The 24,822-nt window shown below is 42.6% G+C and overlaps 1 protein-coding gene across 1 annotated transcript in view; it reads left to right on the top strand.

The window, feature by feature from the left end:
* Positions 1-2,888: 2,888 nt before the first annotated feature.
* The window catches only part of dazap1 (DAZ associated protein 1), a gene marked incomplete at its 5' end in the record, with an annotated part of 29,044 nt that continues 7,110 nt past the window's right edge, over positions 2,889-24,822 (top strand). Inside the window, 11 exons of the mRNA XM_080539319.1 lie at positions 2,889-2,920; positions 4,545-4,585; positions 5,311-5,477; positions 8,222-8,287; positions 10,229-10,336; positions 10,528-10,576; positions 14,037-14,119; positions 16,648-16,795; positions 19,527-19,556; positions 20,843-20,995; positions 22,083-22,250. Of these exons, the coding sequence (XP_080395445.1) occupies positions 2,889-2,920; positions 4,545-4,585; positions 5,311-5,477; positions 8,222-8,287; positions 10,229-10,336; positions 10,528-10,576; positions 14,037-14,119; positions 16,648-16,795; positions 19,527-19,556; positions 20,843-20,995; positions 22,083-22,250 (1,045 nt within the window). The remainder of the gene's footprint in view (positions 2,921-4,544; positions 4,586-5,310; positions 5,478-8,221; positions 8,288-10,228; positions 10,337-10,527; positions 10,577-14,036; positions 14,120-16,647; positions 16,796-19,526; positions 19,557-20,842; positions 20,996-22,082; positions 22,251-24,822) is intronic.

Raw genomic sequence — 24,822 nt, 5'->3', positions numbered from 1 at the left:
AACATAGAAACAGGCAATTGAAATTGAGTGAGTTTAGTAACTAGTTGTGGATTGGCCAGGGTTATTCAGGGTCATTCAGGGTCATTCAGGGTCATTCAGGGTTATTCAGGGTTATTCAGGGTCATTCAGGGTCATTCAGGTTATTCAGGGTCATTCAGGGTTATTTAGGGTTATTCAGGGTTATTCAGGGTTATTCAGGGTCATTCAGGGTTATTCTGGGTCATTCGGGGTCATTCAGGGTCATTCAGGGTCATTCAGGGTCATTCGGGGTCATTCAGGGTTATTCAGGGTCATTCAGGGTCATTCAGGGTTATTCAGGGTTATTCAGGGTTATTCAGGGTTATTCTGGGTTATTCTGGGTTATTCAGGGTCATTCAGGGTCATTCAGGGTCATTCAGGGTCATTCAGGGTCATTCGGGGTCATTCAGGGTTATTCAGGGTCATTCAGGGTCATTCAGGGTTATTCAGGGTTATTCAGGGTTATTCAGGGTTATTCTGGGTTATTCTGGGTTATTCAGGGTTATTCAGGGTTATTCAGGGTTATTCAGGGTCATTCAGGGTTATTCAGGGTCATTCAGGGTCATTCAGGGTCATTCAGGGTTATTCAGGGTCATTCAGGGTCATTCAGGGTTATTCAGGGTCATTCAGGGTTATTCAGGGTCATTCAGGGTCATTCAGGGTTATTCAGGGTCATTCAGGGTCATTCAGGGTCATTCAGGGTCATTCTGGGTTATTCAGGGTCATTCAGGGTCATTCAGGGTTATTCAGGGTTATTCAGGGTTATTCAGGGTTATTCAGGGTTATTCAGGGTCATTCAGGGTCATTCAGGGTCATTCAGGGTTATTCAGGGTTATTCAGGGTCATTCAGGGTCATTCAGGGTCATTCAGGGTTATTCAGGGTCATTCAGGGTCATTCAGGGTTATTCAGGGTCATTCAGGGTCATTCAGGGCCAGTCAGGGTCATTCAGGGTTATTCAGGGTCATTCTCAACATATTGGGCTCGTTTCCGGGATAAATATTCCGTGTCCAAAAATCTTCTTTGAGATTTCCTATTGGAAGTTGATTCAGCACGAGGCCAGGGCCATATTCCACTAACGGTGGCTTAATATAGCTGCGCTATAATTAAATGCGGCGCTCAGGGACCTCGAGATTGGTATTCAAGCCTCAGGTGATTCCTCGAATGAGGATCAGCCTTGTGTCATCAGTGTTCACAGAAGACAGGCTTACAAATCTTCGATATGGGCGCGTGCACGCAGACATACGCAGCCCAGAAGAGTCGATCTGTCGAAATGAAGATACTCCACTCTGCAGGGGTACTACATTTGCGCAGCATTCCGAATTATTGATTTTTTATGAAGACGGAAAAATAAGATGTAAAATAGTGCAATACTGACGCAATTAACAAGGCGAGGGAAATGGTTTGGCAAGAAATTGCTGACCGATTAAATGCGTAGGTCATACTAGCCCCAGTTATTGTTATATGTTCATATTTTAATAAATGAATGTTTACTACTGTGGTGATATGAGCAGCAGGCTACAAACCGTCATATCGCCACAATGGCCTAGTGGTATCGACCGCTGCCATAGGATTTATTCGTCATTTTATATCGGTGGTTCAAATCCCTCTGCAGACGCACTTTTTACTGCATTTCGTTGTCTGAATCTAATCTAAAATCTCATCTAAAAAAGTATGTAGGCTATAAAATTATGGTGCAGGCTAATTTACAAGAACTGACACGATTACAATGGTGTTTGAAGCCTTTGCATGAAATCTTCGGTTAAATGTAAAAAAACTAAAACAAACTTAGTCAAGTCTCGAACAAACAACCTTTGGAACTCTAGCTGGCTGCCTTAACCACTGCGCCAGCCAGACCGCTGTGATGACAGCAATGCAAGTTGAAACAATTACTTTTTTTTTTCACACTCTTTTATTTATTGATCTATCGATCTATCTATCACACTTTCAAAATATCAAGTTATCTATCACACAATCAAACTATCTATCGATCGATCACACTTTCAAAATATCAAATTATCTATCTATCTATCTCGTGTGAAGTGGGAACTAATATTTCCTAAAAGACACTTGAGGAACTGTCGTTCGGGATGTAGTTTCCACCTGTGAACCTTTTTTGACGCACTCATTACTTTAGCCAGCCTGTAAGTCTGCTCGGGACCAGGCTAATTATATCTGACTCAGAAGGATATGTTGCATAGCAACCAAACAGCGAATTATTTGAGCCACATTGATGGAACCGAACGCAAGATACAATTATCGCCGATTAGAAGATAATCGACCTTCGTGGAATAGGCCCCAGGTGTGATCAGAGACTTTTACAGACTAAATAATTTTGGGCTATATACAGCAGGACTCCACAAAATGAACCTTTTTAAAAGATCAGATATAACATTAAATTGTTCTATTATTATTGTTATACTGTGTATTATGTTAAAGAACTTTAAAGAACTGAGCTGCAACGTTTGCAGGAAAAGTGCTATACAAATAAAGGTTATTATTATTATTATTATTAGTTTGTTTGTTATCTTGTGCTTCTGTCTGTAGATTGCCCTTGGATTAATTGAAAGGCCCTTTAAATATCGGACAGCCTACATATCCCACAATTCTCTAACACATTTTTAATTAATTAATTAATTAATTTATTTATTTATTTTAAAGAAAACATTACCTCCTGCAGGGGGGGGGGGGCGTGGCAGAACATGGTGTCGTCACTGCGCAGCTCGGTGCAGCAGCGCGAGCAGCACAGAGCCTCCTCACGTGACCTTCTCTGTCAGTAGCAGCGCGAGCAGTACAGAGCCTCCTCACGTGACCTTCTCTGTCAGTAGCAGCGCGAGCCTCACACACACAGACTCTCCTCTCCTCCTCAGACATGAACAGCAACTTGACCGGAGATGAAGTTGGGTAAGAAGATATTATAACATCTTTTATTTAACAGTAATTAAGCTATAGCTATATATGTTATATATATATATATATATATATATGTATGTTGGTGGTTTTGCCGTCGCCCAAAAAAAGAAGAAAGAATGAATGTGAATGTGATGTGATGTGATGGTCAGTCAGAGCTGCTAGCTCGCGAGGCTATCTGAGGCTGTTATACGGTAGACTTCTGACTGGAGGAGCTAGCCTAGCAGCCGAGGCTAACAGGTCCTCTCCTCTCCGGTCTGTGCTAACCCTGGCTGTTATACGGTAGACTTCTGACTGGAGGAGCTAGCCTAGCAGCCGAGGCTAACAGAGAGACACCGTGGAGGACCAGGATGGCTGCTGAGACACGAGACCAACGGTGTTTAATCTGCTCACTTCTGACAGAAATGCTCTGGTTTTAATACTTCTGACAGGAATGCTCTGTTTTAATACTGGTTAATATGACATATAATACTAGTTAGGCTAGGTAACTTTGTTAGGGTTAGGGTAGCTAGCTGACTGCTGCAGTTGGCTGAGACAGCGTGTGAACTTGGTAGAGGACTAACGGCATATAACTGTGTTCTCTGTGTATATGGTATATAATATAATATATTAATGTATATATGTATATATATGTTATATATATAATAGTATATGTATATGGTATATGGGTGAACTTGGTAGAGGACTAACAGCGGCAGGACGTTTAGCGGGCATCGGCGGCTCGCTGCAGGGAGAGGATGGGGGTCTGGCTGCGTTCGTAAATACGCTCTGGAAGTCTGATCAGCACTCATGGAATGCCTCCTGTCCAATCGAATTACTTAGTCCCTTTATGACGTTGAACCCAGTGTGCGCTCCGGCGCTCTCAGAGCGAATTTACGAACGCAGCCTAGATTGATGTTGTAATAACAGAGTAATGTGAGTGTGTGTGTGTGTGTGTGTGTGTGTGTGTGCGCCCACATACAGTATTTTTGTGTCTATGTACATGCATATACAGTATACAGACACACAAGCATGTATTTTTTGTCAAACTCATTTTAAAAACAAATTGTACAATAGTTACATAGTAACTGTTACAGTAGCTGTACACTTGAAGGTCTGCTTGACATTATTTCCCCTAGATTTCTGCTTTCAGGGCTAGTTATTAATGACGTTATTAATGAAGTTAGTTATTAATGACGTTATTAATGAAGTTATTAATGACGTTAGTTATTAATGACGTTATTCATGAAGTTAGTTATTAATGACGTTATTAATGACGTTATTAATGACGTTATTAATGAAGTTAGTTATTAATGACGTTATTAATTATTTATTATTATTATTATTTTTTTTAAATTACTTTCTTTTTATTGAGATGTTACAGATATACAAAAATAATACTTTTCAGTTTGTTTGTTTTCCCCCCACATAACACGAACATGTCACAACCCCCCCCACCCCACAAAATCCCAAGTGGTGCATCCCAGGACGAAGGATATAAATAAATAACAATAAATAATAATAATAATAATAATAATAATAACAGTGGTGATAGGTTATGCTGTCACTCTGACATAGCTGTGTTTAAGTCATGTGTTAATGAAAGGACTGTCTCTCTCTTCCACTTTGTTTTTGGTAGAAAACTGTTTGTGGGAGGCTTGGACTGGAGTACCACACAGGGTGAGTTAGCTGCCTACAGAATGGACTTGTTGATGCAGTTGATATCATTACACCCACATGGACAGGTTTGGCATTTAATTGTCTATCTCAAATGCTAGAGAAGGTCTGCCTGTTTACTTGAACGAGCGTGCAACAAAGAACATTAAGACATTCACACCTACGCCGTACATTTCAAAAGCCTTTGCTTCAAAGCAAATTAATTTGACGCACAAATTGACCCCAGATATGATTGTAAAGGTGGTGTGTTGTCACACTCAGGCAGAGTTAGGGGTTCCTCTCTAGCCACGGGCGTTCAGAGTCTCTCTCTGGATCATGCTTGATCAGGCAGTGTGTCTTTGCCATCACACTCAGTCTGACAGCATTATCTAAGTTAAGGTCAGTAGACCCAGTACAGTACAGTACAGTACAGTTCAGTATTTTCACTGTGCTTGCTTCCCTGGCAGCGCCTCTGGGGTTTCAATGACAAGAAAAGCAATTAAAAGAATTCCCGGTGAAAGGACTCACTTCATTTGTTGAAACCTGTATGCCCATCCTCTAACGACATGTATGAACATGACATTATTGTGTAATGCTTATTTTGCAATGTCGTCATTGGGACAGTTAATGCCTTATTTTGTGTGAAAAGACAAATGCCCATTAAAGCTTTATTTTAATGTTAGAAACACTACTACTGATCCTAAAAGGTCATTCCACTTATCTCAATGTCTTTTTCTTTCTTCTATCAGAGACTTTGAGAAACTATTTCTCTCAGTATGGGGAAGTGGTCGACTGTGTCATCATGAAGGACAAAACCACTAATCAGTCGCGGGGCTTCGGGTTTGTCAAATTCAAAGATCCCAACTGTGTTCGGACTGTGCTGGAGACCAAACCTCATAACCTGGATGGCAGAAATGTGAGTATGTAGTATGTAGTATGTAGTATGTAGTATGTAGTATGTAGTATGTAGTATGTAGTGTGTAGTATGTAGTATGTAGTATGTAGTATGTAGTATGTAGTGTGTAGTATGTAGTATGTAGTGTGTAGTATGTAGTGTGTAGTATGTAGTGTGTAGTATGTAGTATGTAGTATGTAGTATGTAGTATGTAGTATGTAGTATGTAGTATGTAGTGTGTAGTATGTAGTGTGTAGTATGTAGTGTGTAGTATGTAGTATGTAGTATGTAGTATGTAGTGTGTAGTATGTAGTATGTAGTATGTAGTATGTAGTGTGTAGTATGTAGTGTGTAGTATGTAGTATGTAGTATGTAGTATGTAGTATGTAGTATGTAGTATGTAGTATGTAGTATGTAGTGTGTAGTATGTAGTATGTAGTGTGTAGTATGTAGTGTGTAGTATGTAGTGTGTAGTATGTAGTATGTAGTATGTAGTGTGTAGTGTGTAGTATGTAGTATGTAGTATGTAGTATGTAGTGTGTAGTATGTAGTGTGTAGTATGTAGTGTGTAGTATGTAGTATGTAGTATGTAGTATGTAGTGTGTAGTATGTAGTATGTAGTATGTAGTGTGTAGTGTGTAGTATGTAGTGTGTAGTATGTAGTATGTAGTATGTAGTATGTAGTGTGTAGTATGTAGTATGTAGTATGTAGTATGTAGTGTGTAGTATGTAGTGTGTAGTATGTAGTATGTAGTATGTAGTATGTAGTATGTAGTATGTAGTATGTAGTATGTAGTATGTAGTGTGTAGTATGTAGTATGTAGTATGTAGTATGTAGTATGTAGTGTGTAGTATGTAGTATGTAGTGTGTAGTATGTAGTGTGTAGTATGTAGTGTGTAGTGTGTAGTATGTAGTGTGTAGTATGTAGTATGTAGTATGTAGTACGCAGCCTGCAGCATAAATACCAAGGTTAGATAGATAGATGGCTCCTACAAATGATGCCTTTTGTATAAAGCCTAACTTGGCCGAACAAAGCTTGGGTAACTACAGTGTGTGTGTGTGTGTGTGTGTGTGTGTGTGTGTGTGTGTGTGTGTGTGGTGTTATGAAGATGAATGGTTGGATGGCAGCAATGTGAGGATGCACCTTGCAGCTTAAACACCAAGGTTAGATAGATGGCTCTTCCTGATGAGCCTTTTTTGAACAATGAGACTAACTTGTCTGAACAAAGCTTGGTAACTGCAGTGTGTGTGTGTGTGTGTGTGTGTGTGTGTGTGTGTGTGTGTGTGTGTGTGCAGTGTAATATTATGAACATTAATCATTGGATGGCAGAATTGTGAGTATGTAGTACCCCCCTAACAACTAACCTAAATATGCACGGTTAGATATATGGCTATTCCAAATACCTACAGTGTAACATTATGAAGATGAGTCGTTGCATGGTAACATGGTGGTATGTTCTATCAGTCCCTAATAGATAGTGATAAACAGAAGGTAGATGAACCTATATTTGCACATACCCCCCCCCTCACCCCCTTTCAGACAGTAGCTACTGTTTTCATGTACATGACATTACTGTTCTCATGTACTTTTATCAAAGCAGGCTGATTGTCTAACTGCCTGTTTAGAGGTGTGATTACTAGTCTAACTGCCTGTTTAGAGGTGTGATACCTAGTCTAACTGCCTGTTTAGAGGTGTGATACCTAGTTTAACTGTCTGTTTAGAGGTGTGATTACTACGGTAGTCTAACTGCCTGTTTAGAGGTGTGATTACTAGTCTAACTGCCTGTTTAGAGGTGTGATTATTACTAGTTTAACTGCCTGTTTAGAGGTGTGATTATTACTAGTTTAACTGCCTGTTTAGAGGTGTGATTACTAGTCTAACTGAAGGCTGGTTTATACTCTGTCACATGACCACCTTAACGACCATTAGAACATAACCTGACATGGTGGTCTTGAGTTGACCTGCTTGGTTATTAAAACAACTAGTTCTGTATAATTTGCTCTATGCTGCGACATACGTCGATATAATTGAGTTTAGCCAAAAATACGAAACACATTTTGATAAATGAAGGGCATCTCCTTGCTTATGCTTTTTATTTGGTCTTATCGAGTGAGCTGTGAGTGAGTTATGAGTGAGTTATGAGTGAGTTATGAGTGAGCTATGAGAGAGCTATGAGAGAGCTATGAGAGAGCTATGAGTGAGCTATGAGTGAGCTATGAGTGAGCTATGAGTGAGCTATGAGAGAGCTATGAGAGAGCTATGAGAGAGCTATGAGAGAGCTATGAGTGAGCTATGAGTGAGCTATGAGTGAGCTATGAGAGAGCTATGAGAGAGCTATGAGAGAGCTATGAGCTATGAGTGAGCTATGAGAGAGCTATGAGTGAGCTATGAGTGAGCTATGAGAGAGCTATGAGTGAGCTATGAGAGAGCTATGAGTGAGCTATGAGTGAGCTATGAGCTATGAGTGAGCTATGAGAGAGCTATGAGTGAGCTATGAGTGAGCTGTGAGCTATGAGCTATGAGAGAGCTATGAGAGAGCTATGAGTGAGCTATGAGTGAGCTGTGAGTGAGCTATGAGTGAGCTATGAGTGAGCTATGAGCTATGAGAGAGCTATGAGAGAGCTATGAGTGAGCTATGAGTGAGCTATGAGAGAGCTATGAGTGAGCTATGAGCTATGAGTGAGCTATGAGTGAGCTATGAGTGGGCTAATCCAGCAGGTTTTGTTGGAGGGACGATGTGAAGGTGATTTTCTTTGTTGACAGATCGACCCCAAGCCATGCACCCCCAGAGGAATGCAACCTGAAAAAACTCGATCTAAGGATGGCTGGGTAAGGAAGGCTGCGTCTGTCCCCTAGAACTGTCTGGGTAAGGAAGGCTGCGCCTGTCCCCTAGATCTAAGGAAGGCTGCGTCTGTCCTCTAGAACTGGCTGGGTAAGGAAGGCTGCGCCTGTCCTCTAGAACTGGAGCACCGAGCCAGCTCCTCTCATCCCCCTAACCCTACCAGAGAAGAAGTGTAGTTTCATCTCTACTAGAGTAGTAGTGTAGTTTCATCTCTATCAGAGTAGAAGTGTAGTTTTTCTTCCTCTGATACTCTTGGATGTTATCTATTATATTATCTGCAGGGCTCGACATTAAGGCTTGTCCGCTTGTCCGGGACAAGTACATTTTATGTTCGGACAAGTGGACTTCCTCCTGCAGTTGTCCGATGGACAAGTCAAAACAAAAAAAGAAATCAATATGTATTAATATCTGCAAACATGAATTCCTCCTTCCGATCTGAATAGTAAAAAAAAATAGCAAGCAAAGCGATGCCGCGCCTCATTCTCGCTATTTCAGTCTCTTCGTAGTTAGTTATCGCGTCATAGTTCGTAAATTCGCTCAGAGCGCACACTGCGTTCAACGTCATAAAGACGTGATTGGACAAAAGGCATTCCATGAGTGCTGATCAGATTCCAGAGCGAATTTACGAACGCAGCCATAGTGTTGTGGGTCTCCTGTCACTAGTGCCATTCACGTGAACGCGTATTCGCTTCTTCTCAATGCCGCTTATTTTCATGTAGTTCGATGCGATCGTATATTTTAGGTTTGAAGTTTTAAGACCAGCACATCGCAATACGAACTTCAGAATGAAACTAATTATAGATTTCTCAATTTGAATATAGGATAGGCTACTATCCAAAAGCTAGCAAATAAGATTGCTTCCATTGGGGAGAGACTATAGTTACAAACATTTTTTGTAAATATTCCTAGATATTCATTCATCCCTTTTGTGGCCAATCTTAATCTAAAAGGGTTAGGGTTAGGGGTTACGTTTTTAAATAATTACAAAATATTGAATACATTTGAAAATTAAGGATACATCATTATCAAATCAATAGTAGTCAAATGTGTTATTTGCATACACATACACTCACTGGCCACTTCATTAGGCACACCTTGGGGTTGGACCCCCTCTTTTGCCTTCAGAACTGCCTTAATTCTTCGTGGCATAGATTCAACAAGGTGCTGGAAACATTCCTCAGAGATTTTGGTCCATATTGACACTATAATATCACACAACAGCCCGTCTGGCACCAACAACCATGCCAGGTTCAAAGTCACTTAAATCACCTTTATTTCCCATTCTGATGCTGGTTTGAACTTCAGCAGATCGTCTTGACCATGTCTACATGCCTAAATGCATTGCGTTGCTGCCACATGATTGGCTGATTAGATATTTGCGTTAACAAGCAGTTGAAAAGGTGTACCTAATGAAGTGGCCGGTGAGAGTATAATATATTATTATTCATATTATTGCTTTTTCTAAATCTTTGGATTTGGACAAGTAACTTGAGCTCTAGGACAAGTAAAAGATAAGTTCACTTGTCCGAAGGACAAGTACCTGAAAAAGCTTAATGTCAAGCCCTGTTATCTGTTATATGAATCACATCTGTGACAGTAAGGCCTATTGTTGCTATTATGGATCTTGCAGATTAATCTTGATGATGAAAATATGATTATGATAATATTATATTATTATAAGTTATTGTTGACTCAAGTTCTTCTGTACGAAGGAAGGGCGCTGTGACGGCAGAACTCTCTCCAGTAATATGGGTAATTGAGTCTTGAGGAGTGTTTGCATTGACATGTCATGTTCAGAGTTGGACCCCAGGGCAGGGAGCCATGCCCTCTCTTCTCTTCCCTTGTCAGACCAGATCATCATTAATGCCTCTTCTTCATTGTGCTCCTCTTATCTGGCTCTGAAAGAATATATTTCTGTGTTTTTTCAGAAGGGTAGCAAATCTGACAGCAATAAGTCAAAGAAGATATTTGTCGGAGGGATCCCCCATAACTGTGGCGAGCCTGAGCTACGGGACTACTTCAATAGGTTTGGAGTGGTGAGTCCTGCTAAGACAGTGTTGTGTTACACCTTTTCTTTTCCTCTCCCCCTGTGTGATGGGTTTATACTCTAGTGTTAAAAGACATCAGAGAGGGTGCAGAATTGTTCAAGCTGAGATATGTTTGTAATACAAACCAGAAGCCATTTTTCACCTAAACGCTAAATGTGTCACGCTTTGTTCACTCCAAGGTCACAGAGGTGGTGATGATCTACGATGCAGAGAAGCAGCGGCCGCGAGGTAAAACATGATTACATATCTCTCTTACATACTTCCCATCTTAAATCTCATGACAAACTATTCTGACCCAAAGAGGAAAGGGCTCCATTCAACCTCTGCCCGACTACAGACAACATCTCCTTCATCATTCATTCGTTTGCTCTGCAATGGATGGCACTCTCTTCTTTAACCTCTGGAAGCCTCCCCCATTCGGCCAGACCTGCATGGTGAGAAGCGGAGAGACAACATTGGCATGAATCTCAAACATTGTGGCGTCTTCTCATGGCATTGTGTGACAGAATCAGCCGCTGCTGCGTTTAGGCTCCCTTCAAGTAAAAGGAACTTGCTGCTTCTCAAGTATTGTAGATTGTTGACCTGAAATAGTTTCAGATGTTACAATGGCTGACATGGAATCATCGACACGTATTTAACAAGTAAACACATTTGACAGTGTTTAGCTAAGTCAACATTTATGAATGGGCTATACAACAAACACAGCGTGTTTTACTAGCCTAGTGGAATGTGGTATTTCTGCACATTTCTTTTATCCAGGTTGCTTGAATACAACAGGCTAGATCATGTCACAACCCTCCCCCCCCACCTTTCAACATCCAATCAAACAAATTGGAACATTTCTAATTTTGCAGTTGTTGGAATGAAAACATGTACATGTCATTATCGTTAGGTAGATATGTCATTATCGTTAGGTAGATATGTCTCCCCATTACTCTAGATGAGGTGGCAGTCTGGGCCACAGCTTCAGGTGTTGCCTATGTTGACATTTGAGATGACAGCGCTGGTCTGCCAGGATGAGGTGCTTCACTCTGCTCAGGGCTGTTTCTTCTACACTCGTCCTCCACAACCATGATGCTGCGGCCAAACGGCCCCCAGCATTACTGTCTCCTCTCCAGTATTACTGTCTGTCTCCTCCAGTACCATTGGTCTCTTTGGGAAGAGATGCAGAATAGTTTGTCATTTGAATTTACACAAATAACTATCATGACCTATACATAATCAAGGATAGCAATGGATACTTTTCTCTTACTAAAAATACATCTAACATTCAGTTTTGAACTAAGTTTTATTTTTACTTTTGATTTAGATATATCTGATATCTTTCTTTTTTAAATGGCATATTAAGTGTTTTCCCATAATGTAGAAAGTTAAGTATTTTTGTAAGTAAGCCCTTTCTATTTTCCTTTTTCTGTTCCCTTGTGAATGGATTGAATGTGATTAACGGTGTCTCTTAAGATTTGTCTTTTCTCCTTTAGGTTAGTGTGTACTGAGAGGCATCACAAAGGTACAGGCCAGGTCTAAAGTCTCAAAGTGCTCAGGCTGTTGAATTGGGGTGTACAAAGTTTAGATTAATCATGCTTATGAATTGAGGTAAGCGAAGGAACTTGAGTTTCTTGACCCTGTAGTTGGAAAGCTTATCTTGAAGTGCAGCTTACATTTCTGCAGCAAATGTTCAACTTGATTGTGACCGATAAATGTCAGTCTTTAACATGTTTGCAAATGCTTAAACTAAGTTTGAGTTTTGAATAAGGACAGGTCACCGAAAGATGGTATTTATAGTAGCAGATCAGGTGGCTGGGGAATGCCCGACATAATATCAGAGTTTTCAAAATCTCTTTTGGTCTCAGAGGACGTCTGTTTGGAACCAGGTTAGCTCCCCAAGTAGAGATGTTCTCTCAACCCAGTTCTGCTCAACCCAGTTCTGCTCAACCCAGTTCTGTGGAACTGGTTCACTGCAGTGGGCTGCTGCATAACCTCAGAGCCATGAAAAGTTTCTTTTTGTCATCCTAGATAGTTTTTTTGCCAATGTAGTTTTACCAAATCAAATGTCTTTCTGAGATCCAGATTCATATCTACCTACCGTGGCAGAGGCCCAGCTTTCCTTCGTTAATATAATGTAACATGCACCATTTAGCTGACGCTTTTATCCAAGGTGACTTACATTACAGTGAGTGCATAGATTTTTCAGTATACATGGTCCCAGCAGGAATCAAACTCACAACCTAAGCGTTGTTAGCACCATGCTCTACCAGCTGGACCACAGAGGACCACTGTTGGTGCTGCGTAGTCACACGTGTGTCTAGATACAACATCACGCAACATCTGTCTGTAGGCTGGAGACTCAATGGATTACTTCCTGAGTCTCTCACATCTTAGTGTTTCTGTTTATGGTAGAGTTAGGTTATATAGAGTTAGGTTATATAGAGTTAGGTTGCACAGTAAGTGACGTTATACAGTTAGGTTAAGCAGTAAGTGTTTATCGTAGACTCAGGTTAAGCAGTAAGTGTTTATCGTAGATGAACACAAATGAGTTCTTCTCCAACTTTGTTCACTTCCCATGCAGACTCTGAGCATCATTGGTTGTTACTTAAAACACTTAGAAAACAAAATGGCCTATATCTTTGTGTTGCTGTCGTAAGCAATATTGTAATTTAACATCTTAGGCTTATCCTGGCTGACTCAAAACATTAAAAAAAAAAACTCTTTGGGAAAGCTTGGAGAAAGCTTTAGACATTGTACAGTTTCTGTTTTTCTCCATTTTCTGTTCTGCATTAACAACGGCTGCTGCTACCAAGGGGCAGGTCCCAGTGGGGTTTGGATGAAACCGCATCAAGTAACGTTGCTGCTGCTCCAATTGGCGTTAAATTGACAAGAACACATCCATAATAAATACATAACTGACTGGTGTGAGTTTAGTCCAGCTTGCCTGTCAATGAACAAATCTACTGACTCTGGACATTAACAGAATATCTTCAACATTTTCAACCCCCTTTATTTTTAAATTATTATAACATCACATGCATATACATGTTGATCAGTTTTGCTTTAGTTAAAAAACAAATTAAACCCTCTAATTGTTTTAAGCATGGAGAGAATTGGTTTAAGGTCTTCTCTCTGCCCCCTACCCACCCACCCACCTACCTACCTACCTACCTACCCACCCACCTACCCACCTACCTACCTACCCACCTACCCACCTTTCTACCTACCCACCTACCCACCTTTCTACCTACCCACCTACCCACCTACCTACCTACCTACCCACCTACCCACCTACCTACCTACCTACCTACCTACCTACCTACCTACCTACCTACCTACCCACCCACATAGCTACCTACCCACCTACCTACCTACCTACCTACCTACCTACCTACCCACCTACCTACCTACCTACCTACCTACCTACCCACCTACCTACCCACCTACCTACCCACCTACCTACCTACCCACCTACCTACCCACCTACCTACCTACCCACCTACCCACCTACCTACCTCCCTACCTACCTACCTACCCACCTACCTACCTACCTACCGCCCTTCCGCTTGTGTTGTGCTGCAAGTCAGCGACCTCATCCGAACCCCAGGAGCCCCGGCTCTGCTGATACCCCAATACTGTTCTTCATCTTGTGTTGTCACGGCAACACCTCTGCTACCTTGATTCACTCTTGGTCGTTGGCTAGGTTTTGGATTTATTACTTTCGAGGCCGAACAATCAGTGGACCAGGCTGTCAACATGCATTTTCACGACATCATGGGCAAAAAAGTGTGTAGTTGTAGTTTTATTTTACCCCTCAAGATGAAACGGAGGCTTGGGCGATGGGAAGTGTTGTTGGGGCTGTCGCCTTCAGAGCTGCAGCTTCTATTTCCAGGGGCCACCAATGAGTTTGGTGTCTCTTTCATAAAGGCCTTCTCTTTTAAAAAATAATCATTTTAATGATGTATATTAATGACATAGCTGACAGTAAAGGTTCTCATAGATTTGGACCATCATGGACCATCATCCACATGTTATCCTCAATGGTCAAGGAACTAACATTTTTGGAACCCACAACTTCTCATTGCAATTGACCATGTACCTATTGTTCTATATAATATAAGACCATGTACCTATTGTTCTATATAAATAAATAAAATAGCAGTAACAAAAAAAGACTTGGTCACCCCTCTGAAATATGATGTACAACTTCTCTAGTCGCCCAAGGCTTGGTTTATTTTGACCTCTCCTTTAGGTTGTTATATGTTCCCGTATTTCATATCTTGCTTCAGACACAATACTGCTCTGGCTTTGGAGGTCCGTGGGAGTGGTCTGTAATGAAGCCTACCATGGGAGACAAGAGTCTTAGCCTGTAACGCTCTCAGTCTGAATTTTACTGAAAAGAAAAAAATCACCTAAAGGATTGGTCTTGTTCCAGTTATTTTTTTGGGTTATTATTTTGTTGGCAGGTCACTTACCTTCTGAGCTATTTGATCTCCCTGCCAAACCTCAACTAAGTGACCTCAGTAGAATCTCCATACTGTGTCAGTGATCAGTTCTGAGAACCAAAACTGGGTGGGTCTTTATTATATAGGGCTGGCTGGGGACCTAACTATGGACACCCTCTTCTAAGGACAGTTTGAGCTCCTAGCACCAGTGTGTTCGTCGCCTCCTCCTCCCCGGGGAAAGTTTAAAGCTAATTAGGTCCCTGAACCCTCAGTAAAGCAGCAGCGAGCGTCTCACAACCCAAATCCAGTCCAGATATTAATGATTTGTCGGTATAAGAAAACTATTAGCCAAATTACCATTGAGACATCCTATATCTCTAGCTGAAAGTATTCTGTTTAATTGGACAGGGCCTTCAAACCTGTGTTTCATCTCCTCAGTTGAGACTACATTACCCAGCAGTATTATGGCAGCTGTCCCAGGCAGCGGCATCTGTATAACTTGTTTAAGTTTAACTCTTCCTGACCTCATTAAACGATGCCTCAGATCTGCGCTGCTCTGTCCTCCTTCCCAGCTCTCCTTGACTTTGTCCTGGTTTCCAGTAAGATCGGAGCCATTGTTCTTGAGTTGACATTACCTTGCGCTGGGACTTGAGGGAGGCAGGGGGATATAAGTTATAAATTTAGAAACTGGAGCACATCAAACTGTGGAGCAAATCCCAGTTCTGCTGTTGGGGAAGAAGCATGGGAGCCGTGGCATCCATCACTCCCAGCCGGGAGGCCCGGGGGAGAGGCCTAGGTAGCTGCGCTGGCGGCCGACCACTCGCAGGAACATGTGCTGGTAATTAGGTCGACAGAGAAGGAAGAGGGGAGGCGGAGAAAGTGTCACTACCTTAAAGCAAAGGGGGAACGCTGGAGCGTTAGTTTCCCTCTCCAAGGTGACCCCATTAACTCAAACCGTCATCTATTTCGGTCGTACTCCCGTCTCGTTTCAACCCATTTTGTTGCTCTGGTTAGCGGCTGGTGTCGCTGTTCTGGGTACAGGGAGGCCAGGGTTATGTCGGCGGGTAGCGGCTGAGGCCATAAGGATGGCTATGGCTATGGTTGGAGGAATAGCTGTAGCTAGCTGTTCTAGAGTTGTTTTAGAGCTGTTTTACCTCATCCCAAAAACGTCCAATACAAAGTCCATAATGCAGACGAGCGTTGTTTCTGTTTTAAAGATAAGCAAATTCGACGGGTATCGAACAATTTGAGAAGTATTTAATTTCTCCATTATTTGACACGGTATGAAGATTCATTTCTAAGTTGACTTATGACTGTCAGTTTTTTATTGTCTGCATGTTTATCTTTTTACTCTGTTAGATCTAAGATACAAATTTCTTTCTACATCCATTTCCCTCTGAAATCCTCGCAGAAGTTAAATAAAAATGAGATTCTTTAAGCGTTAGCCGGGGAAAGGTAAGTCTTCCATTAGATGTTTTTTTTATTTAAAAAAATAAATTAAAGGGCTCAAATGCAAGGAAATATAAATGTTATGTTTCTCAGGTAGACCTTTTATGAATCTGTTTAAGTCAGTGAGCTGTACTGCCTGTAGGGGGAGACACTGAGCTGTAAGTCAGTGCCTTTTACGCTTTCTATTCTAAATTATTCAGCAAAAAAAATAAAACTATCTTATTGTGAAATGAAGTACCTGAGAAACATATTGTTAAACAACCCAAATACAGATAAGTATTTCTCTACGTATAGCAACCTTACATTGGCCCAGATAAGATAAACTGAAACAACAATATTAGTACCAGTTGACTGGCAGGGAGGGAGTTCTGGGATCAGATACTGGTCTTGCAAATGGCCCCTTCCTTGTCCTTTGTCCAGATGGAAGTGAAGAAGGCGGAGCCCCGGGACAGTAAGGCTCCTGGCCAGCTCGGACCCAACCAATGGGGACCCAGATCCATCCTCAGTGCAGCCAATGGCTGGGCAGCACAGCCGGTGCAAGGCTGGCAGCAGAGCTACGGGCCCCAGGGTGAGAGGAGCCCCAGAGAGACACAACTCTGACACTGTGTTACACCTGACACTGTTACATCTGACACTGTGTTACATCTGACACTGTTACATCTGACACTGTTACATCTGACACTGTGTTACATCTGACACTGTTACATCTGACACTGTTACATCTGACACTGTGTTACATCTGACACTGTTACATCTGACACTGTTACATCTGACACTGTGTTACATCTGACACTGTGTTACATCTGACACTGTGTTACATCTGACACTGTGTTACATCTGACACTGTGTTACATCTGACACTGTGTTACATCTGACACTGTGTTACATCTGACACTGTGTTACACCTGACACTGTGTTACACCTGACACTGTGTTACATCTGACACTGTGTTACATCTGACACTGTGTTACATCTGACACTGTTACATCTGACACTGTTACATCTGACACTGTGTTACATCTGACACTGTGTTACATCTGACACTGTGTTACATCTGACACTGTGTTACATCTGACACTGTTACATCTGACACTGTTACATCTGACACTGTGTTACATCTGACACTGTTACATCTGACACTGTTACATCTGACACTGTGTTACATCTGACACTGTTACATCTGACACTGTTACATCTGACACTGTGTTACATCTGACACTGTGTTACATCTGACACTGTGTTACATCTGACACTGTGTTACATCTGACACTGTGTTACATCTGACACTGTGTTACATCTGACACTGTTACATCTGACACTGTGTTACATCTGACACTGTGTTACATCTGACACTGTGTTACATCTGACACTGTTACATCTGACACTGTGTTACATCTGACACTGTGTTACATCTGACACTGTTACATCTGACACTGTTACATCTGACACTGTGTTACATCTGACACTGTGTTACATCTGACACTGTTACATCTGACACTGTTACATCTGACACTGTGTTACATCTGACACTGTGTTACATCTGACACTGTTACATCTGACACTGTGTTACACCTGACACTGTGTTACACCTGACACTGTGTTACATCTGACACTGTTACATCTGACACTGTGTTACACCTGACACTGTTACATCTGACACTGTTACATCTGACACTGTTACATCTGACACTGTGTTACATCTGACACTGTGTTACATCTGACACTGTTACATCTGACACTGTGTTACATCTGACACTGTGTTACACCTGACACTGTGTTACATCTGACACTGTTACATCTGACACTGTTACATCTGACACTGTTACACCTGACACTGTGTTACATCTGACACTGTTACATCTGACACTGTGTTACATCTGACACTGTGTTACATCTGACACTGTGTTACATCTGACACTGTGTTACATCTGACACTGTGTTACACCTGACACTGTGTTACATCTGACACTGTGTTACATCTGACACTGTGTTACATCTGACACTGTGTTACATCTGACACTGTGTTACATCTGACACTGTGTTACATCTGACACTGTGTTACATCTGACACTGTGTTACATCTGACACTGTGTTACATCTGACACTGTGTTACATCTGACACTGTTACATCTGACACTGTTACATCTGACACTGTTACACCTGACACTGTGTTACATCTGACACTGTGTTACATCTGACACTGTGTTACATCTTACACTGTGTTACATCTGACACTGTTACATCTGACACTGTTACATCTGACACTGTGTTACATCTGACACTGTGTTACACCTGACACTGTTACATCTGACACTGTTACATCTGACACTGTGTTACATCTGACACTGTTACATCTGACACTGTGTTACATCTGACACTGTGTTACATCTGACACTGTGTTACATCTGACACTGTTACATCTGACACTGTGTTACATCTGACACTGTGTTACATCTGACACTGTTACATCTGACACTGTATTACATCTGACACTGTGTTACATCTGACACTGTGTTACATCTGACACTGTGTTACATCTGACACTGTGTTACATCTGACACTGTTACATCTGACACTGTTACATCTGACACTGTGTTACATCTGACACTGTGTTACATCTGACACTGTGTTACATCTTACACTGTGTTACATCTGACACTGTGTTACATCTTACACTGTGTTACATCTGACACTGTGTTACATCTGACACTGTGTTACATCTGACACTGTGTTACATCTGACACTGTGTTACATCTGACACTGTTACATCTGACACTGTGTTACATCTGACACTGTTACATCTGACACTGTGTTACATCTGACTCTGTTACATCTGACACTGTTACATCTGACACTGTGTTACATCTGACACTGTGTTACATCTGACACTGTGTTACATCTGACACTGTGTTACATCTGACACTGTGTTACATCTGACACTGTGTTACACCTGACACTGTGTTACACCAAGCAGGAATGCGTCACTGTGTGCGTTCGTAAATACGCTCTGAGAGCCGCCGGAGCGCACGCTGGGTTCAACGTCATAGCCAAGTCATTTGTTCCATGATTGCTGATCAGATTTCCAGAGCGTATTTACGAATGCACCACCCGCTGTGAACAAGGTTAAAATGTGCCAGCCCCTCTGTCTTATATTAACGTTGTGTGTCAGGGTCAGGACAACTGGTCAACCTGATATAGTTACCAAGTATTGTACTTATCACCTTGTAGATGAATGTTTATCTTATCACCTTGGATAGATAAATGTGTAGATAAATCCATCTGTCTGTTTGTCTTTTCAGGAGTCTGGGTGTCCACGGGTCAGCCCATAGGTAGGTTGTTAACCCATGTATTGTTCCGACATATCTCTGTGTGTGTGTGTGTGTGTGTGTGTGTGTGTGTGTGTGTGTGTCTCTAATTCTGTCTGTGTGTCTCTGTGTCTGTGTCAGTCTGTGTGTGTGTGTGTGTGTGTGTGTGTGTGTGTGTGTGTCTGTGTCTGTCTGTCTGTCTGTGTCTCTGTCTGTGTCTGTCTGTCTGTGTCTGTGTGTCTCTGTCTCTGTCTGTGTCTGTCTCTGTGTGTAATTTAGTAGCTCATGTAATAAAACTGTAACTGGCAAATTATTGAGTTTGGATACGATGCCATCCATCTTGGATCCTGTGAAAGCTGTGATAGCTTATCAAGGAAGTATTGTGTCATAGATGTTGTCTTTGCACTTTGTATTCTACACCCAGTAAGACCAATAAGGTGGGGTCAGCGAGGTCCACGGTGCTGTCAGCTGATGGGGAGGAGGTCAATGATAATTGACTACTTGAGACAGACAGCGGCCTTGGAATGCGTATTACCTCCCTCTGCTGCTGGTCCATCTTACATCATGTAGAAAGTGGTCGTTCACCTAAATTAAAATCAGCTTTTTTTTTTTCGTACTTTGAAAACAGGATGAGGGCAGCCAGACTGCAATCCAAGCAGTTTTGGTTCTGTTTTATCTCGTCGCTGTTGCTAACTGCTAGCATGGTCTAACTGCTAACGATAAACCGCTAGACTTCAATCTCCACAGATTTAGCATGTTTTGGACTCTGAAACCCTCTTGACAGTAACTTTGAGAGGAAGTGTGTTGCTTTATGACTTGTTATTTTGAGATGATTTAAGCGTTACAGTTAATTACAGTTAACAAATGTAAAATCAAGGAATGGCTTTATTGGTTGTGGTTAAAAACAAACAACAACTTTAAATAACTAAACTTGATAGTAGTTGATATCAGTGGCTAGGACTCCAGAACCATAGCATGAACTGCAGTCTATCCTTGTCCATAAGATGCTTCTAAGCTAAGGAAACAAACATGTGATCCCTTGAACACAACTCCACTAGCTTGGCAGAAAGCGACGTGCTTGCTATGTTGAACTAGTGGTACGCGCTTGCTTTAACGGTAGAACTTATTTTCATACATTATTTACAGCAGAAAATCTACCACATTCAAGTTGCGTTCAAGTTCAGTGTGGATCTGAACCACAGATAGCAGATCTCCTACATCTCCTCTAATGTCCATGACCTAAAAAACATCACTAGACTCAGCACAATGTGTCTGACAGCCTATACGTCTCCTCTGTCCCCCCCGGCCAGGTGGGTACGGCCCCCCCATCTCAGCGGGCCGGGGCGCCCCCGCCCAGCCCCCCTCCCCCTTCAACGCGTTCCTGGTCACCACCGCCCCGGCGGGGGGCTTCGGGGCGCCGCAGGGCTACGCCCAGCAGGGATACAGCACGCCACCTCAGTTCGGTCAGTCTCTGTTGTCACGGCAGCGATGTTGGAAGAGGTTCTGGGTGCGTTCATAAATACGCTCTGAGAGCGCCGGAACGCACACACGACGACCGGAGTGCTCTCTTGACCGTTCGGAAATGAACTGATTGAAAACAACATGTTGAGTGTTCTGAGCAGATTTCCAGAGCGTATTTACGAACGCACCCTCTGTCTCCGTGTGCGTCACTCCTGACCTCTTTACTCTCTTCTCTTTTCTTTATTTTTATTTCTTTAGATGTTGTAGAATGTTTCGTTTTTTAAACGGTTATACAATGAAGGTTTTAGGTGCCTACTGCCTATTGGGTAATATCTTATTGTCACTTCTTGGGAGAAAATACATTTTATTTTATTATTATTATACAGGTTGTCTTTCATACGTGGAGTTAACAACTCTCTTCTACATCTTAACTGTCTAAAGATCTCTGGTAACTGCCAATGGCCCCTGGCTCGAGCATAGATTACTTTTTCTTGCGATGACCGATGGTCAAATGATTCACTTACTGAGTCAAATGCAAATCTTATAATTTATTTACTTTGTAGTCTACTGCTAAGATGAAACGATAACCCAGCCTGTCTCTTAACTGTCCCTCCTGAGACATCCACATCCCCTCTACCCCCTGGACACTTTCTCTACTCTCTACTATATACATTTAAAGAAAACCTCTCTCTCTCTCTCTATGTATAGACTCCTCCTTCTCCCAGCCTTTAGACGGCCTATGGCCCCTACCTTCTCTATGTATAGACTCCTCCTTCTCCCAGCCTTGTGACGGCCTATGGCCCCTGGTCTCTCTCTCTATGTATAGACTCCTCCTCCTCCTAGCCTTGTGACGGCTATGGCCCCTGGCTCCAGCATAGATCACTCTCTCCTGCTAGGACTGGTGGACAGATGGTTCACTTCCTTAGTCATCATGTTGAAGTTGGAAGTCTGTTTGGATAAAAGGCGTCTGCTGAACGCCCAACATGTGTAATAATGTGCCGTGGTGCCCCCCTCTCCCTGGCCGTGGTGCCCCCCCCCCCCTCTCTTCCTGGCTGTGGTGCCCCCCCTCTCTCCTGGCTGTGGTTTCAGGGTACAGTTTCGGCGCGCCTCAGGGTGATCAGTACGCGGCCCAGGGCGTGCCGCCTCCGCCCTCCACCCCGGGGACGGGCCCGCTGGGGTTCGCCCCCGCCACCACGCCCACTCAGGACCTGAGCAAGGCCCCCGCCGGACAGCCTGACTTCCCCTACAGCCAGTATGGTAAGAGGCAGCAGCAGCAGCTCCCAACATGCAGTCTTAAGCCCCACCCCCCCTCCCTCTCTCCCCCTTACTGTTATCGCCTACATCTGGGGCCGGTTTCACAGACGAGTTTTAAGAAGCCTTTAGTCCTGGACTAAATCACACTAGGCAAACCCTAGGCTCTGGAACAGCCTAACCTAACCCTAACCCTAACCCTCCACGTCAGATCTGCCCAGAGCGTCGAGGCTTTTAAAAAACTAGCTAAGACGACGTACCTCTTCTCCCTGGCCTTTGACCTGAGGTGAGCCTGCCTCCCGACACTGCACTTTTTGTACTTTTATTTCTGCACTTGTATTCTGTATTGCAGCACCTTGTCTTTAGTGTTTTTATCTGTCGTTTCTCTTTTACTGGTGTTTCTGTTAAGCACATTAGGCGGTTGTTTTTGTCTTTGTAAAATGTGCTATATAAATAAACACATCACACCTACACATATATAAATAAACACATCACACCTACACATATATAAATAAACACATCACACCTACACATATATATATATATATATATATATATATATATATATATATATATAAATAAACATGGCTCACTTACTTACACACTGACACACTTTCAATGTAGAAGTCTTCCCATTGAAGATGTTTTTGTTAGTCTAGGATCAGGCTTAACTAGGCGTGTGAGAAACCGGTCCTGGGTGGATCCATCCTGCTCCTGGGTTAGGGTTAGGTTGGATATTGAGTCTTGGTGTAAAAGGCTTATGGGCCACGGCTCATTACTGCTACAAGCAGGAGCTTGCTCTGGGTGCCATTTAGCTTGACTGGCATCACATGCATAACCGCTTGCATACTGTACATATGCCCTTACCCGACCTTGCCATGGAGATACCAGAGAGATCACGCCTGTCCACTCTTCAGTGTTGCCCTTTCCAGGATGTCTTCAGGTGCTTCTGCGGGATGTTTGGGATGTGGATTGGTAACAAACAGGTTTGAATTAGATCATCCGGCCTCACTGTGTGGTTGTTGAGAAGAGTGGAACACACCTAACCCGCGCCCAGGGCTGCAGGTAGACCAAGGTAGAAAATACACACACACATTTTTGGTTTTGGGGGAATTTGGCTGACAGTTCCCAAAAGATTGTGCCAGCTCTAAGCCCCCCCCCCCCCACCACCACCTTGACCTGCTTCCTCTGAAGCATCATTAATGACCTGTCTGCCGTTTCTCCTCTACACACCTTGACCTGCTTCCTCTGAAGCACCATTGAAACTAGTTGGTACTATCAGTCCTTCATCACAACCACTGTCATGAGGCAAAAAAGAACACAACTTAGCTACTAGTCAAGAGGTTTTTCTGTGGTCAAAGCCAGCCTGGTCATTAACACAAGGCTGGAGGGTCTAACAGTCTTAAAGCTCCTCATGTTGTGTTTGTTTATGCAGCTTAGGGGAAGTCTCTCATCCTCACAGCCCTGTCCTCTTTCCTCTCTCCCCTATGTCCTGAACTAATAAAAACAAAAAGAACAGAGAAATAGAGAAAAATACACTAGCTGTTTTCAAGTTATTATTATTATTTTTTCATTCTTCTTTTTAAAGTTATTTAGCTGATGTTTTTATCCAAAGCGACTTAGAACAAGTCCATTTGTCTCAGTAAGTGAGGGTCAGGGTTAGTAAACCTCCCGGTGTTGTATCAAAGCTACAGTGTTATAATCACCTCATGTTGTTCATGTGTTTCATGCTTGTGCTTTGCTTTTCATGCTTGTGCTTTGCCTCCATCATGCTGTTAGCCATTAGCTAAGCCACAGCTGCCTGATCCGTTCATCTCAGTATGGTAACCATAGGCAGCAAAGGGCATTTAGCACGTAGCATCTAGCATCCCCACTGACCCTCTGTGCTTCTGATTCCAGATGAATTTGATTTGAGTGATCTGGCAGGACATTCAGACAGTCTGAGGGAAAGTGTTAATCAGACGCCTGTGTGGCGGTTTGTTACTAAGAGGACAATGTTAGAAGTAAAGTAGGCTTTGTTACTAAGAGGACAATGTTAGAAGTAACGTAGGCTTTGTTACTAAGAGGACAATGTTAGAAGTAACGTAGGCTTTGTTACTAAGAGGACAATGTTAGAAGTAACGTAGGCTTTGTTACTAAGAGGACAATGTTAGAAGTAAAGTAGGTCCTCTCATCTCCCTGCTAGGCCTGGGTAGCTACCCTCAGGACCGCTCTGCCTGCGGCCCCACGCGGCCCTCTCACAGTAAGGGTCAGGACCTCTCTACCTGCGGCCCCACGCGGCCCTCTCACAGTAAGGGTCAGGACCTCTCTACCTCCGGCCCCACGCGGCCCTCTCACAGTAAGGGTCAGGACCGCTCTGCCTGCGGCCCCACGCGGCCCTCTCACAGTCAGGGTCAGGATGAGCAGGGATGTAGTGCAGGTAGGTGTGAGCCATTGTCTTTTACAACCACAGAAATAGCAGTTAGTCATATAGCTGCAGCTTTTTCTTGCATATTCTTTTTATAATTATGTATTTGTGTATGTATGTACTACATACAAAGTGCATTTAGTTATTCAGAGTACTAAAATACAGCGGTTT

This window comes from Nansenia antarctica, assembly GCF_963989245.1.
Source record: "Nansenia antarctica genome assembly, chromosome: 1".
In the NCBI taxonomy this organism is placed as follows: domain Eukaryota; kingdom Metazoa; phylum Chordata; class Actinopteri; order Argentiniformes; family Microstomatidae; genus Nansenia; species Nansenia antarctica.
The sequence above is the reverse complement of the archived record's forward strand: the minus strand, read 5'-3'. Positions and strand labels throughout refer to the sequence as shown.